Here is a 17,439-nt window from a genome sequence, read left to right as displayed (position 1 = left end):
GGACCACAGTATTCCAAGTTCTGGGCTGCAGTAAATGTACCCGTCAGGTTGCACATTTTTGTGAATCAGCTGTAGTCCTTGTTCAGTATTCACTATTCCTTTAATGAATTCAGAATGAATTTCAAAATACATAAATCAAAATGGTAAAGGGCTGTTCACAATTTTTGGAGAAGTTGTGTATATCAGCAGGTAATTCAGTTGTTGAAGTTGCAGAATGGTATTTTGAGGGTCCTAAGTTCATGTCCTTCTCAGACTGTACACTTTTTTCACCCTTTGACAGATATGTTATATATCTACAATGAGTCACTTTAGTATTGTTTTTGTTGATGACAGTCAGCTCATATATTCAGACACTATAACATGAGATTATAGGTTTGCTTAGATTGATATTAAAAGTGAGATAATATATATATAATTATTTATATGAAATTATTATTTAAATTTTTCAGTCTTTATCAGTTGCACAAACCACTCAACAAAGGAGAAACCTGTCTCTCCATGAATATCTGTCATGGGATCTTCTCAAAGAAGCGGGAGTGAAGGTGCCCAAGTACAGGGTTACAGAGAGCATTGGAGAAGTCATGAGAATAGCCGAGGATTTAGGTATATAATACAGTTATTATAAATAAGAAAAAATACTTTAAAATCATATTATGGTTGAAATATTTGCATTGAATATGTTGTAAAAGAGAAATGTTTTGACTATAACTTGAAGTATTACATTGAATGAAACATTTTTAGCTCACCTGTCGCTTTTGTGATCGCTTTTCGTCCGTCGTCCGTCCGTAAACTTTTACTTTAAATGACATCTCCTCATAAACCACGAAGCCAATTTCATCCAAACTTCACAGGAATGTTCCTTTGATGGTCACCTTTAAAACTTGTTCAAAGAATAAAATTCCATGCAGAACTCTGGTTGCCATGGCAACCGAAAGAAAAAACTTTAAATATCTTCTTTTAAAAAACCATAAGAGCTAGAGCTCAGATATTTGGCATGAAACATCTTCTAGTGAGTGTCTACCAAGTTTGTTCAAATAAAAGCCCTGGGGTCAAAATTGGCCCGCCCCGGGGGGTCATTGATTTTCCCTATATGCATATAGTAAAAACTTAAAAAATCTTCTTTTAAAGAACCCAAAGAGCTAGAGCTAAGATATTTAGCATGAAACATGTTATAATGGGTGTCTACCAAGTTTGTTCAAATAAAAGCCCTGGGGTCAAAATTGGCCCCGCCCCGGGGGGTCATTGATTTTCCCTATATGCATATAGTAAAAACTTAAAAAATCTTCTTTTAAAGAACTTGAAGAGCTATGGCTAAGATATTGAGCATCAAACATGTTCTAATAGGTGTCTACCAAGTTTGTTCAAATAAAAGCCCTGGGGTCAAAATTGGCCCTGCCCCAGGGGGTCATTGATTTTCCCTATAATTATGCATATAGTAAAAACTTAAAAAATCTTCTTTTAAAGAACCAAAAGAGTTAGAGCTAAGATATTAAGCATGAAACATGTTCTAATAAGTGTCTACCAAGTTTGTTCAAATAAAAGCCCTGGGGTCAAAATTGGCCCCGCCCCGGGGGTCATTAATTTTCCCTATAATTATGCATATAGTAAAAACTTAAAAAATCTTCTTTTAAAGAACTCAAAGAGCTATGGCTAAGATATTTAGCATCAAACATGTTCTAATAGGTGTCTACCAAGTTTGTTCAAATAAAAGCCCTGGGGTCAAAATTGGCACCGCCCCGGGGATCATTGATTTTCCTTATATGTGTACTGCAAAAACTTAAAAAATCTTCTTTGAAAAAACCCAAATAGCTAGAGTTAAGATATTAAGCATGAAACATCTTTTAGTGAGTGTCTACAAAGTTTGTTCAAATAAAAGACCTGGGGTCAAAATTGGCCCCGCCCCGGGGGTCATTGATTTTCTTTATATGTGTATAGCAAAAACTTAAAATCTTCTTTGAAAAAACCCAAATAGCTAGGGTTTAGATATTAAGCATGAAACATCTTCTAGTAAGTGTCTACAAAGTTTGTTCAAATAAAAGCCCTGGGGTCAAAACTGGCCCGGCCCCAGGGGTGTCATTGTTTTTAACTATATGTGTATAGTAAAAACTTTAAAAAAATCTTCTTTTAAAAAGCCCAATGAGCTAGAGCTTAGATGTTTAGCATGAAACATCTTCTTATGGGTGTCTACCAAGTTTGTGCAAATAAAAGCCCTTGGGTTAAATTGGCCCTGCAACATTGGGGGGGGGGGCCTATATACAGGTGAGCGACCTCAGGGCCATCATGGCCCTCTTGTTTGATAATAACTGTTAAAAAGAATAAAAACGTGCTTAAGTTATGAACAGAATATTCAGCTGCTTTTTTGAGTAGGTTTGTCTATGATGTTCTGCATGACCACTCGCTTTTAGTAAAATAGACTGACAAATTTCTTTCGTTCTAGGTATTCTTGACTCATTTTAATCATAACAGAAACAATCATTTTACAGTCCACATATACAGATGTACATGTAACAAATATATTAAGTTATGATGATAATTATACAAAAGATGGCAGATTTCAGTAATAACTATTACAGTGAATGAGACAGGAAACCAAGATGTTGTTGTTAAAGCACAAGTTTTAGCAGGAGGACGTGGTAAAGGCACTTTCTCCAGTGGTCTCAAAGGTGGTGTCAAACTAGCTTTCTCGTAAGTACAAACAATTTGATTTTCTATTTGAGATGCCATATTGTCAAAAATGTATGTACATTGTATAATAAAGAGTAAACAACAGATTCATGCAAGTAGAAGGCATTCAGATTGGAAGAAAGATTTTTTTGTTGAAACTTTATTCATGCATTACAATTAAAGTTCGGCCTCGATAGTCAAGCAGTTATCTTCATTGACTTTGAATTACATTTAATTGTAATGCCAGTGATTTGGATAATTTCACATCATGGAGTGAAATGAGATGTCTTGCCATCTTATTGAAAGGCTGTAGTTCTGCTCAGGTGCAGGCCTCAACAAATCCACTGGCCAACGCATTTGCGACTGAAAGTTCGGGTCGGACCAGGAAAAAATTGATCAAACTCGCCTGATAGGTGAAGTAAGGTTCTCCTGATCCAAACGATGTTTCCCTAAACATTTATGAATAAAGTTATTCGGTAAAAGAATCAAACTGCAGACGCCATTTCAATCGTAATATTGTCAAACAAAAACTGGAAATTGACCTTATGACTAAGTATTAAACTTTACCCAATGCGTAAGATGAAATGATTGGACAACAGCAGCATTCAGCAATGTTTTATACATACGGGTTTGGTAATGTTTTATAATGAGCTATGTGGTCAATATTTTAGCCTAGTGTGTTACTTTGAATGAATTTGAAATAAGTATTCATGCTATGTCGAAGATCATATTAATAGAATGAAAAGTATTATAAACAATATGTAATTGTGTAAAGCTGATTTTAAAGATATAGACCGGTAAATAGTAAATTTGAGTCTTGAATTTTTGATTTTAAGAAATTATGTCTGTCAAAATGCAGGGCAATTTCATTTTATGACGGGCGTGTAAATTTGTATGGTCACTCACCCACAGGGTACGGCCAATTTTTGAGTCTTGAATTTTTGATTTTAAGAAATTATGTCTGTCAAAATGCAGGGCAATTTCATTTTATGACGGGCGTGTAAATTTGTATGGTCACTCACCCACAGGGTGAGCAGGGCTAGTGAACCTAGAAAAATTCATCGAGGCCTGAGGTGCCCGTTCTTGCTTGGAATAATGCATCAAGGGGTACCTGAGGTCTTCCTGTAGCACTTAAGCTGGAAAGTTGCCATGTAAACTTTACAGTGCTGACCCAGGGCATCTTAAAAACTGAAAAGCAGTAAGAAAAAAAGTATGTAAAATAAATGATGCTTATGGCTCAGAAAATGAAACAACACTGATAAGAATTATCAGGGGAGTTTACTTCCGCCACCCAGTATGTCACATTCACCATAATGAAGATATATATAATAACTTTCAGTGATTTTCCAACTTATATAACAAACTCCGAAAAAAAGGACTCTTCCCAATTGAAATTTTCTTTAAAATTATGCAGTTTTCCCAAAAATCTTAACTTTAACCAGCTTTTATACTTCCCAAATCAGCTATTTTAGCGATAATTTTCCCCAAAATCAAGAGGCTAAGGCCTCTTCCCAATTAAGTGAGAAAAATCACTGACTTTAAAAAATTGATTTCAGGCCTGATGAAGCAGAAAGTCTGGCAAGTAAAATGATTGGACATAAATTAGTAACAAAACAGACAGGCGAGGCTGGTAGAATATGTAACACTGTGATGGTTGTAGAGAGATTGTATGCCCGAAGAGAATTCTATTTCGCTATTGCCATGGAGAGAGCTTTTAATGTAAGAAGGGTTAATGTATACTGTAGCTTTACTAAACATTAAAGATTAGATTATTTATGCAAGCAACCTTAATAATTAATTGTTTTAATGTCATTTTTTCAGGATTATAAAAGAAAAAGATTTCAAACCATTTAAATAGCCAGGTGTATAGCAACCTTCTTACTCAATACTGTCACACAAAATCCTCTCACTCCATCTTTTTCTATATTTTATAGGGTCCAGTTATGATTGGTAGTTCACAAGGTGGTATGAATATTGAAGAGGTAGCTAAAGAGAACCCTACAGCCATAATAAAGGAACCTATAGATATAACTACAGGTGTGACTCGAGAACAGGCTGTTAGTCTTGCAGCTGACATGAGTTTTGATGCTTCCAGTATAGATCAGGTAATGCTAAATGTTGCCTTGTGTGTCATATATTTCTCCTTCAGGATTATTCATGCATTATAAACACGGGGGTGGAACCCCATATGAATCTCAAAAATGAGCATCGGTAAAAATGATATGTGAATTTCCGCTGCACCAGATGTGAAGCATAACACCAGATGTGACTGGAAAAATAGGCTGATTGCAGGGTAAGTTTTCATCTTTTTAAACATTTATATAAAATTCAATCCTTTTTTAAAGAAAATCGAAATGTGATTCTACCCTCTTGACTCTCCTCTATATTACCCCTTGTTGTTTTGGATTTCTATGCAGTCTTCATCGAGATATTCTTTCCGTCGTGGGTTCTGGTGTGTCCAAAACATGCAATGTGAATGAAGAAAATGTCACTAAGCAGACTCAAAAAACAGAGATTTTACGAAATCTCAATACAGGTCGATGCTAAACATTCAAACAAATCCTGGTTTAAACATTTATGGAGATTTGGCTACATACAAGGGAATCACTGCTCAAAATTACATTTGAGCTCCAGATGTGCTGAAGAGATTCATAAGTGATGTAGAAAATCATCTAAAAAAACTACGGACCACTTCCATATAATCATTGAATAGCCAATGTATAGAAACAATATAGGTTTTGCAGCTTTGGCTGAAAGTTCAAGTGTAACATTAGTGTGTTTGATTACCACAGTGACAGAGCTTACTAGCTTATACTAGCATTATAAATACTAAAAGGCCCGAGTACATGAAAATGTTGACGCAGAGCGGATAGTACTCTTATTATAAACCATTCACTATTAAATGTAACTTGGACAAACCAAACTGAAAGTATTGAACTTTGTAAAGCTATCATGTCATATAATATGTTTCTTTAATAATGTTTACATCCATAAAAATATCTTTAACTTAAATATTCCACAAGTTATAGTTATAGCGGCAGACTGTTATGTGTAAATATCATGGCCTGATGCGACATCGAAGGTTTTCCTTTACAGAATAAGGGTCGAGAACATTGTCTGTAAAAACCCGAGATGCCGCCCCAGGTCATGATATTTCTACATTATTGTCAAGTTCGATATATTATAACTGTTTTATCGCATGATAAACAGAAATGAGAATTTTAATAAACATAAAATTTCAATTTATGATTGGCTTCTCACCATAAATTAAATTCCCGACCCGAAATCTCGGTTACTTTTTATGTAACGTGTCAATTACCGATATTGTAAACCTCTCATCACATGCGCCAATCAGAAGCGTGTTGGGTGTTCCTGATTGGTTGGATGACCAAAGACACAGAAAAACATTGCTTGCGCAAGTACTACACTAACCGCCGTTTCATCAGCATTTTAATGGCATGCCAAAAGATGGATTTTTAAATTTATATCAATAAGTCTATTATTAACGATTATTGTTATTTTCTCGGGGACTTGAAATGGATAATATTGCAAGAAATGCTGTTCATGAAAAGATTCATAGAGGCAGTGCCTCCTAGCGCAAAATAACATGAAAAAATTAAAAGGTTTATAAACAAGTATGTCAATGCACCAGACAAAACTTTATGCAAACCCATTTCCACATTACATATCCCATTAATAAATTTGTTTTTTGCTGTTGTTGTTGTTGTTGTTTTTTTTTTTTTTTGTTGTTTTTTTTTGGGGGGGGGGGGGTTCAGCCTAAACGTTGGTACCGTCCAGTGACCATGTACACTGTGCGTTATTGTCAACAGAGCATGCTACTGGCGTATAGCAGTTGAGGAGTATCAAAGAAAATCACCGCACCACGCGATAACAGTTACTGTATTTAATCTTCTTTGATCTTTTCTTAAAAGTTTATCACTAACTTTCTTACAGCATCATAACAAATTCAAACACGCTTCACATTACTCCCCTATTAAGCAGAAAGTGCAGTCGAGTGAATAATTATTAATTAATTAATGCATGGTGGCATAAAAAGGGAAAAATTGCAGTACACACGACGTCAACAAGTCAAAATAAGCAAGGCCTTCCCACCATATCTACGTATTTTAAAAACCTTTCGTATGCAGAATGTCTTATATCTCTTTCTATATGGATGCTATGTTATTCAAGCTCGTCTCGTGAAAATGTGTCTATTTCGGATAAAAGTATGTATTACAGAATGATACACAATAGAATAAATTCTAGATTGCCGTATGAAAGTGATGCGTAATTATGTTGCTATTTCTTTTATGTTATGCACATATGAATCTCTTTAGCACATCTGGAGCTCAAATGCAATTTTGAGCAGCGATTCCCTTGTATGTAGCCAAATCTCAATAAATATTTAAACCAGGATTTGTTTGAATGTTTAGCATCGACCTGTAGTGAGATTTCGTAAATTCTATGTTTTTTGAGTCCGTTTAGTAACATTTTCTTCATTCATATTGCATGTTTTGGACACACCAGAACTCACGACGGAAAGAATATCTCGAGGAAAACTGCATAGAAATCTAAAACAACAAGGGGTAATATAGAGGAGAGTCAGGAGGGTAGAATCACTTTTCGATTTTCTTAAAAAAATGATTGAATTTTATATAAATGTTTAAAAAGATGAAAACTTACCCTGCGATCGGCCTATTTTTCCAGTCACATCTGGTGTTGTGCTTCACATCTTGTGCAGCGGAAATAGACCATTCTTAATATTCTACAGCTATTTTTAGAACAAGAACCAGAACGAGGCATAACTGGCAAGCTGATAAGCCAGTATAAGCTGTGTATACAATGAAATTGACTTATCTTTGGTTCCTAACATTAATTTCTCATTTGTAGAGTTATATATTAAACAAAACGAAGGTTATCCCTCTATAAAGAATTCAATTATATTTGTGAGGTATCCATTTATGGTTTAAGAGGTGAGTAAGAGAAGAGGTTTTTTTTACTTTTGGTTTCAATTTTGCTGTCATAAACATATTTCCGAACATAATATAAGGTTTATAGATATAAATCTGTGGTGTCTTGTATTATATAATCTTAGGTGTTCTGTTATTTATGGATTCTTGATACAAACATAAAGGTAATTGCAAATTGAATCTTACAGATAAGCCCCTAATGACCTGTGGAAAATCTTTATCAGATGTGAATTAGGTGGATTATATCAAACATTTATTGACGCAGTTACCATAGTATCTGAAATAAACTAATGCCTAGCCAAATTCTATGTATACATGTACTTTATGAATTTTAATTTGTACTTCCAGTACTACCAGCAGATACTGGTTGCGCAATGTAATTAAGGGAAATGCCATAGATAACAGAGAAAGAATGAATTTCTTATTTATTTCAAAATTTTTATAAAGACTTTAATACTTCCTAATATTATATTGCTTTTTATTATCCTTTTTTTATTGAAAACCAATTTATATATACATATAAAAACAATATAATACTGACTATTACATTTTGTCCATGATTGCACTATGGGTTCATTAAAATTAGGTAGTGTACATGCTAATGTCCATACCTGGTTGACAGAAATGAAACAGATGATACTCTTTAATTGTTTTGGTTTTTGCTGATCATTCTCTCTCTCATTTTCTAGTGTTAATTTGTCTTTTGTACAAATGCTGAAATGTTCAATGACACTTCCCTGTCTGAAAGTATCTTCCTTAATGTAAACCCTTTATCACCCATCACATCATCACCAGTTTCCAAAAGTTCAATTAGATCTCAACATCTGACATGCATCCATGTAACAATGACACAAATGAAAACGTGTGCATGTTCCTTTGTAATTTCACTACAAATTCAGCTGAGTTGCAGGGTCTTTACACCTTTTTGGTCTCCCCCAGTTCAAGCCTCATGAAGCCTTATAAATATCATTTTCTTCCTGTGTTTCTGTAGACCCATAAGATGTAGATGGTTGGCAATTGGTATTTGTTGCATTATCTTCTTCATCTTCATTATAGACAATGCTGAAATTTTACCAAACATATTATTTATTCAGTATCTGAGTGAGAATTTAAATGATTTTTTTTCTGTAAGCAAATACATTTATTAAACATAAATAAGCATTATATTATATGTATTTAAATGAAATGATGAATATGGGAGTTAAATCAGTGACTTTATCAAAAAAATTGCCTATCAATGAGCATTTTCTTTGGTGAAAGAATTTTTCTTATAAGTGGCCTTCTTAATTGGAGTTGTTTGTTCAACCCAATTAAACACAGATGGAATAGAACCATTTTTAAGGGGAGTCCAGTTGTAATCCTCAGTTTAAAATGTTTGGAACACATCACAGTAGATGCAGTGACCCTAAAATATACAACATTTATTTATAATAAGGAATGATACGGTAACTATTAGTCAGCTTCAATCCTCTATTTGTAACATATATTTGAACTGATAATAATTTACAATTTACAAGTTTTAATTGTTATAACTGTTAGATTAAAAGCAAGCAGTTCTCCTATTATTTTATTCTAAATTTACAAAATCTGTATTTTTACAAAAATATTATTCTGTTCATAATAGTGGTCAAAGTTTACAAAATATTATTTTTAGGTGCTTACCTTTAACAATAACCCTTTATCCCTTCTTATCTTAGAAAGTTGGTCATCCATTATTTGTTGTTTTTTTTTTAATCTTTATCCTTTGGAATATGGTAAATCATATTTACCATTAGAATAGCACATAGCTAGCACACAAAAATGATAATTAGAACTTTTCTTTATTAACAACCAACATCGTGGCTATATAGTGAGATAAGAGTGGTCAGTGTGTTTACATTCGTGCCATTTAAACCTCGTTCTGGTTCTGGAATTCCAGGTATGCATATAATTTGAGAAGGGTCTATTCACATATCATTTTTACCGATGCTCATTTTTTAGATTCATATGGGGTTCCACCCCCGTGATAAAGTTGGTATTTAGCTGATAAATATCCTAGCTCTAATGGAAAATCATTTATTCTTGAAGGTGGTATTATATGACTTCAATACTTCAATGAATAATTGAATATACATATAAATACAAATTATATAATCTTGAATTGAGGACATTTGCTATAACAAGCCAGTTTTTTCAATGAAATTCTTCTGAGACGGTCCATTTTAAATTGAGGTGGTCATTTTGGATTTATCAATTACAACAAAGTGTGTAATTTCAGTTTTTAGGTGACCCAAAATGAATTTGTTTGAGATTGTCTTTTCGGCCTATGGGTACCTTATAATAACAACTCTACATTAGCTAGGTGAATCTTTTATGGATATATGTAAATTAAGTTTCTTTAAGTAAATACAGATTCAGTGAGAAATGTTTTAAAACCTATTTTTATTCAATAAATGTTAAAATACTTTTAGCAAAGTGAACACAGACTTGTTATTATCTATGTAAATTAAATTAAAATGGGATTAATTATTGAATGTTTTAGGCAGCTGACACATTTTTGAACCTGTATAACAATGTGTTTATCAAGTATGATGCTACCATGTTGGAAATCAACCCGATGGCGGAGGATAATGGTGGAAATGGTAATAATTGTTTTCTAAAATCACCATAGACGCTAGCCGTTTGTGACATGTACACAGCCTTTACAAAAATAACAAAAAAAACCCAAACCTGTCAAACCAAGTTTGTCATATACATTGCTGTAATGAATAGACATGTTTAAAAAAAAAACAACGCATAATTATGGTAAATTCTCAAGAGAATATGGTATCGTAGAAAGTCACTGTAATTTACACACATGATTATTGTACATAAAGAGGTAAAATGTTCCGGATCAAAATATGAACTTTTTAAAGTATATTTTTAACTATTTAGTAATGATGTTTCACATAAAAGAAGTATACAAACATATTTCTCTCATACAGGCTTTTAAAAATTATTCTGTTTTAGAAATGCAAAAAATTTTTTTATAAACTGTAGGCAGCAGAGTTTTAACTTTATACACTTTAATAAGTGTAAGGCATCATTTTAGGAACAATTAAGCTCTTGATAAGAACCATTGACTCTCCATAAAGTATTGGGAACCCTGCTTACATCAGGCAATTGATTGTTTAATGAGATTTGAACCTATGGCAGTAAAATGAAAGCGATTTGATGTTGGCAATCTAAATTACTTTAGCCACATGGGCAAACCACTTTAACCACAAAGGCAAATGCAAGACAGGCAAGTCCATATACCAAATTTAGGGTATAATTAGTTTGATATATTTTATGTTGTATGTTTTCAGTATATTGTATGGATTGCAAGCTAAATTTTGACGATAATGCTGCATATAGACAACAAGATATATATAAATTACGAGACTGGACACAAGAAGATCCAAGAGAACAGAGTGCCGCTAAATCAGATCTTAACTATATTGGTCTAGACGGAAGTATAGGCTGTCTTGGTAAGATTCTTTAGTGTCAAGACCTTTTTCTAGCTCTTTTGGGATCTTAAAAAGTGCTATAAAATGTTAAAAAAAGTTCTTGAATTGGTTACACTCTAAATGAAGATGCTTAAAAAGTGCTTTATTTTATTTGGAAATATGCTTGGAAATAAATGAATTACAAAATTCAGAATTTTAATTATATCTTTATATTTTTAACATTCCTGGCATGCTATCTTTTAGTAAATGGTGCTGGTTTAGCTATGGCCACAATGGATATTATCAAATTACATGGCGGACAGCCAGCAAACTTTCTAGATGTTGGAGGCGGAGCTACGTCCAAACAGGTGACAGAGGCCTTCCGATTGATCACATCCGATCCTAATGTAAGTTAAGTAAGCTAGGCTTTATTTTATAGGTATATTTGCATCTGTTATGTGTGATGAATTGGTTTGAATGCAATGAATGTCAATGACATATCATTCTGGTTGGAAATGTAATATACATATTACCACTGTGATGGATGCCAGGCACTTTGGATTGAATTTATCATTTGCCATCTTTGTCATATCTTGTTGGAATCCTTATTTAGCTCTTTACTGTGTGTGGGATCAAGTCCCAACCAGTGGACTAGGGATTCTTTCATGAGGAAGCTGTCATGCTTTATTGTAGCTTATGTATAGTCTGTGGTTCTACTCTAATGCTTGCTTGTGCCTGAAATAATTTACATATATATCCTCCAGCAGGAAAGCTGAATAGTTGCCATAAGACTTTCCTCGTGTTGGTGTGACCATTTCAACTACATAAAAAAAGGAATCCTATGCTAGGCAGATGGAGAGACAAATGCTTAGTAATGATATTAATACTTGATACTTGTAACAAGTATGCTTTAAAATGATTATTGTAAGAGATGATATAAAGTGAATGTGTGTTAGCAGACAAGGCTACTTTGATTCTTTAGAAATCATTAAGCTGTACACACACTAATATTTTTTCCTAAGTTTTCTACATATTTTACAGGTGAACTCAATTTTAGTGAATATTTTTGGAGGTATTATGAGATGTGATGTGATAGCACAGGGAATTGTACAGGCTGGGGAAACTCTTGATCTTAAAATACCAATTGTAGTACGCTTACAAGGTAAACTTTTTAAATATTAATTTCTGCCTTTTCTCCATAAAAAAAAATCTTAGATGACACTTATTATTAAAGAAAAATAAAAGCAATTAAGGAAATGTTATCTTGAAACTGAAAATGACTTTCAATGACAGATATGAATGTTTAATATGCAAAACTTATGATAGGTTACTTTGTGTGTGTTCATATTTTTAGTAAAACACATGAAGCACTTGTTTCAAGAAATGAGCCGCGTCATGACAAAACCAGCATAATGGGTTTGCGACCAGCATGGATCAAGACCAGTCTGCGCATCCGCGCAATCTGATCAGGATCCATGCTGTTCGCTATCAGTTTCTCTACTTGTTATAGGGTTTGTAAGCGAACAGCATGGATCCTGATCAGACTGCGCGGATGCGCAGGCTGGTCTGGATCCATGCTGGTCGCAAACGCACTATGTTGGTTTGTCATGACGCAGCTCAAATGTATTACTTTACAACAATTTTTACACCTCAAAATAATTTCAGTAAAGAATACAATTTCCAACTTAAACCTATGAGACTCAGTGGTAGTTTTAACTATAGTGAATTTCATGCAAAGTTTAACATTGTCTGTTTTATGCTTATGTTGTTGAAAATTTATGTAATTATACATAATTATATCTAGACTTTTATACCAGTGTACTTAAAGCCATACAGTTATTTATGTATGAAGATAATGGACTAAACTGTTAACCTGCCAAAAATGTGTGCGTTAATTTGAAATAGTCAATTTTGATTTTAGAGATTTTAGTGTTAAACTACTGAAATTGGGCATTCAACTATTCAAAGCCTGGTCAGACTGTATAAATTTATTTATTTGTTTTGCTGGTGGTCAATGCTCCTTACGGGCTTTCCTCGATAACTAACCAGTAAGTACTAGTTACTCCACAAGTGAATGACTAATTATCCCAGTAGATTTGTGAATCAGCAATGAGAGACAAATAGCAATTAGACTCAATAACTGAGTTCAGTTGTCATAGAAAAATTACGTCTCACCCGAGGGATTCATATGATGATCCCTGGATTTCTAAATAAATGATGTATCTATTGAGCCAAGGTTATAAATTTGTAGACTGGCCTGACTCTATATTGAAACAGAACAAAAGAGAACAGTAGAGTTCATTCTGTAACAATAGAATAAAGGGCCATTGGCCCTCTATTAAACAATAGAAAATACCAAAAGAAATGGCCGCTTATTCCATTTCTTGTCCGAGACTTTGACTTTGAAACAACAAGTGGTATCAACACAAACCTTTTTAGGTAGATAGATCTCATTGGGTAGAAGTGCAATGCAAAAGAACCATAACTTTGCCTTGCCTAATTTTGGAGTTATTGCCCTTTGTTCATGTTTACACTTTGAACTTTGTCTGGGACATAAATCTGAAACCATTAGAGGTATTAACATGAAATTTTGTAGGTAGATTGATCTCAATGAATAGAAGTGCATTGCAAAAGATCCTTAACTCAGCCTTGCCTAATTTTGGAGTTATTGCCCTTTGTTCATTTTTAGCTCACCTGTCACAAAGTGACAGGGTGAGCTTTTGTGATCGCTTTTCGTCCGGCGTCCGTCCGTCCGTCCGTCGTCCGTCCGTAAACTTTTACTTTAAATGACATCTCCTCATAAACCACTAAGCCAATTTCATCCAAACTTCACAGGAATGTTCCTTTGGTGGTCACCTTTAAAACTTGTTCAAAGAATTTAATTCCATGCAGAACTCTGGTTGCCATGGCAACCGAAAGAAAAAACTTTAAATATCTTCTTTTAAAAAACCCAATGAGCTAGAGCTTAGATATTTGGCATGAAACATCTTCTAGTGAGTGTCTACCAAGTTTGTTCAAATAAAAGCCCTGGGGTCAAAATTGGCCCCGCCCCGGGGGGTCATTGATTTTCCCTATATGCATATATTAAAAACTTAAAAAATCTTCTTTTAAAGAACTCAAAGGGCTATGGCTAAGATATTTAGCATCAAACATGTTCTAATAGGTGTCTACCAAGTTTGTTCAAATAAAAACCCTGGGGTCAAAATTGGCACCGCCCCGGGGGTCATTGATTTTCCTTATATGAGTATAGCAAAAACTTAAAAAACCCAAATAGCTAGAGTTAAGATATTAAGCATGAAACATCTTTTAGTGAGTGTCTACAAAGTTTGTTCAAATAAAAGACCTGGGGTCAAAATTGGCCCCGCCCCGGGGTCATTGATTTTCTTTATATGTGTATAGCAAAAATTTAAAATCTTCCTTGAAAAAACCCAAATAGCTAGAGTTTAGATATTAAGCATGAAACATCTTCTAGTAAGTGTCTACAAAGTTTGTTCAAATAAAAGCCCTGGCCCGGCCCCCGGGGTGTCATTGTTTTTAACTATATGTGTAAAGTAAAAACTTTAAAAAAATCTTCTTTTAAAAAGCCCAATGAGCTAGAGCTTAGATGTTTAGCATGAAACATCTTCTTATGGGTGTCTACCAAGTTTGTGCAAATAAAAGCCCTTGGATTAAATTGGCCCTGCAACGTTGGGGGGGGGGGGGGGGTAGGGGGGCCTATATACAGGTGAGCGACCTCAGGGCCATCATGGCCCTCTTGTTACACTTTGAACTTTGTCTGTGACATAACTCTGACACCACAATAGGTATACTTTCCTGTGTCCAAAACCTATTCGGGGAGCATCAACCGGTTCTTGTCTCTTTTTGTTCTCAAAATGTAAAGGGAAGTAATGATGTTGTACAAATTACTCTCATTATGTCATTGATCATATTTTAGGAACAAGGGTAGAAGATGCTAAGGCAATATTAGCTGCCAGTCCACTTAGAATGTTTGCTTCTGATGATCTTGATCAGGCAGCTAAAATGGTAAGTTTGACATTTGTAAAAAAAACCCACATGTTTCTTACATTTATTCATAGTTCACTTATGTATGGTGTCAGAGGCCAGGTGGTTGAGGTCGACGACTTCAAATTACTTGCCCGTCACCACTGTGTGTACAGATCTAGATAAGGACTTATCTGGCGTACTGAATGTCAGTGGTTTTACTCAGCTGCCCATTCGTGCCTGAAATAATGCACAGAGGGGCACATGAGGTCTTCATCCACCAGTAATAATGCTGCAAACTTGCCATATGACCTATATTGTGATGGTGAGTTGTAAAATCCAACAAAAAATGTGTGAACTCTGAGTTAGTTTTAAATATAATGTACATTACTTGTTCTCAGTAATTATTTGGGCCAGCATGTATTATGGAGATGTTGCATATTATTTGTGAAGATCATGCAAATAATTTGACATGATTAATATTGAAGTAGGTTAAATAAATATGGCATTATAAGAATGTCTTTTATTTTTTCTATCATGTTTAAAGTGGATAAAGCTTTATTTCTAATTCATTAATTATTATTTAATTTTGAAAAAAAAAAAAAAAAACTCAGAAAATGCTTGTATGATAGAAGTACATTTGTATATTTTCTTAACGCTTAGGTAATTGGCCAAGGAGTAACTTTTGGAAAATAAACTGCACCAAAAATGAATAGAATTTGAAAAATAACAATGGAACCATTTCTGGGGCATATTGGGCCTTTAACAACAATATTTGTTGTATATTTCAGGCTGTGAAGTTAGCGGGCATTGTAACTTTAGCAAAGGAGGCTTCTGTTGGAGTAACATTTGAACTTCCCATCTAGTGAACTGAGATCTTAAGAATGTTCCAATACTGTGTAAATGTACTGCATGTGAACCCAGGACAATTTTATTAGAAATAGAAAAATAATCATAAAGAGTAAAGTGGTGTATTGGTTTTGGTAGTGCATTTTGCATTGTACATTAATTTTGGTGCCTAAGACCACAGCCATTTTGCGTTTTCATCGAAACGGGTAAATTTTAAATTGGTCGTTTCAGAATACTCATCTCCATTTATTTTATTTATTCAATGAAAAATATTTTTTTATGCATTGAGGGAAATGATCTGAACATATTTTGAGCTTTTACAATGGCAAGTTTGTCATAGATATACATACATTTATTGTACTTTTATAATATGAATAGTGGTTAAGATTTTAAGCACTAAGTTTAAATCATTTGTCCTCCACTTAACAAGATTTTATGTAAGGTGATATTAATTAGGTTTAAAAGTTGGGTGGTTTACCAAAGGTATATTGATGCTGAATGTAATGTAAAGAATTTGAATCAGTTACTACTCTAATTATGCTAATGTGACAAATTTAATAAAGTATTGGCAAACATCCCTCCCTGCAGAGCAGGTATGAAAAGTTTGAACTTGGTTTTACATTCAGTATATTTATACAATAAAGGAACAGTAATTTATACGGAAATTTTATATTTGACGTGTACTGGTATTAGTGATTGGGTGTTGATTAGGTTTGCTGAATGAATGACTTTTGGTTATGTTTTCGATGAGTTTTGTTAAGTTTTTTTTATGTATGCATAATGCTGTTGAACTTGAAGAGTGCTGTTTTGCAAAGGTGTCAATATGCAGGAGCTGATGCAATACAGTAATCCCTGTATCATGATTTGTGAAATATGGCTGGCAACAGTGAGGCACCAAGTGTTTTTAAGTATATTAGTAATATATTTATTACAAACAAAAATGTAATCCAAAAGTGTACTTACACATTTAATGATGAAATGTAAGGTATTAGTTAGAAATGTATGTTTTATACAAACTTTACTTATGAAACTGTACCTGTAGTGAGAAAGAAATAATTGAAAGAATGAGCTATTGAAGGATTTATTTATATAACCATTGAAAGATTTGCCAATTTTGTTAAAAAACTGCATTTCGATATCAGTTCATCTTTAAAAGAAACTTACATTTTATTGTGCAAAATAAAAACTCTAAGATTCTTAAGATGTTGTAAATGTTTATTTTCAATACTTTATATGGACAACTTTGATTTAACAAGTGCTAAGAAAAAATAGTGATCTGTTATTAAATATTTAAAGCATCTTGAAATTTTAGTCTCCTCAACTAATGCATTTTGTATTTTTCTTTTTTTTTTCCAACAGAGAAAGGTCTTCTCTTCTTTTTATTTAAATCTTACAGCTGACTGACACTACTGGTGTACAAATATCATGTGACCTTTTTTTGAAAAAGGTTATTATAGATGTTAAATCATAATTTATACTTACAAAATTAAAACTGTTTTATGTAATACAAAAATGATATTTGTTGTTAT

General features: G+C 33.6%; 1 protein-coding gene across 1 annotated transcript; it reads left to right on the top strand.

Annotated features, from left to right (window-relative positions):
• Nucleotides 1–449: 449 nt before the first annotated feature.
• LOC132729250 (succinate--CoA ligase [ADP-forming] subunit beta, mitochondrial-like) lies at nt 450–17,423 on the top strand (the record flags this gene model as incomplete). The annotated part of the gene is given in 10 exon segments (XM_060714972.1): nt 450–603; nt 2,574–2,685; nt 4,221–4,383; nt 4,599–4,769; nt 10,156–10,255; nt 10,961–11,122; nt 11,345–11,487; nt 12,122–12,242; nt 15,015–15,103; nt 15,853–17,423. Coding segments are annotated over 10 exon segments (1,290 nt in total), but the record flags the coding sequence as incomplete, so codon positions are not given.
• Nucleotides 17,424–17,439: the final 16 nt, after the last annotated feature.

The sequence above is a fragment of the Ruditapes philippinarum genome, unplaced genomic scaffold (assembly GCF_026571515.1).
Source record: "Ruditapes philippinarum isolate M1 unplaced genomic scaffold, ASM2657151v2 ctg6483_1_1_1_1, whole genome shotgun sequence".
NCBI classification, from domain to species: Eukaryota; Metazoa; Mollusca; class Bivalvia; order Venerida; family Veneridae; genus Ruditapes; species Ruditapes philippinarum.
Note: the sequence above shows the minus strand (reverse complement) of the source record. Positions and strands in the feature narration are given on the sequence as shown.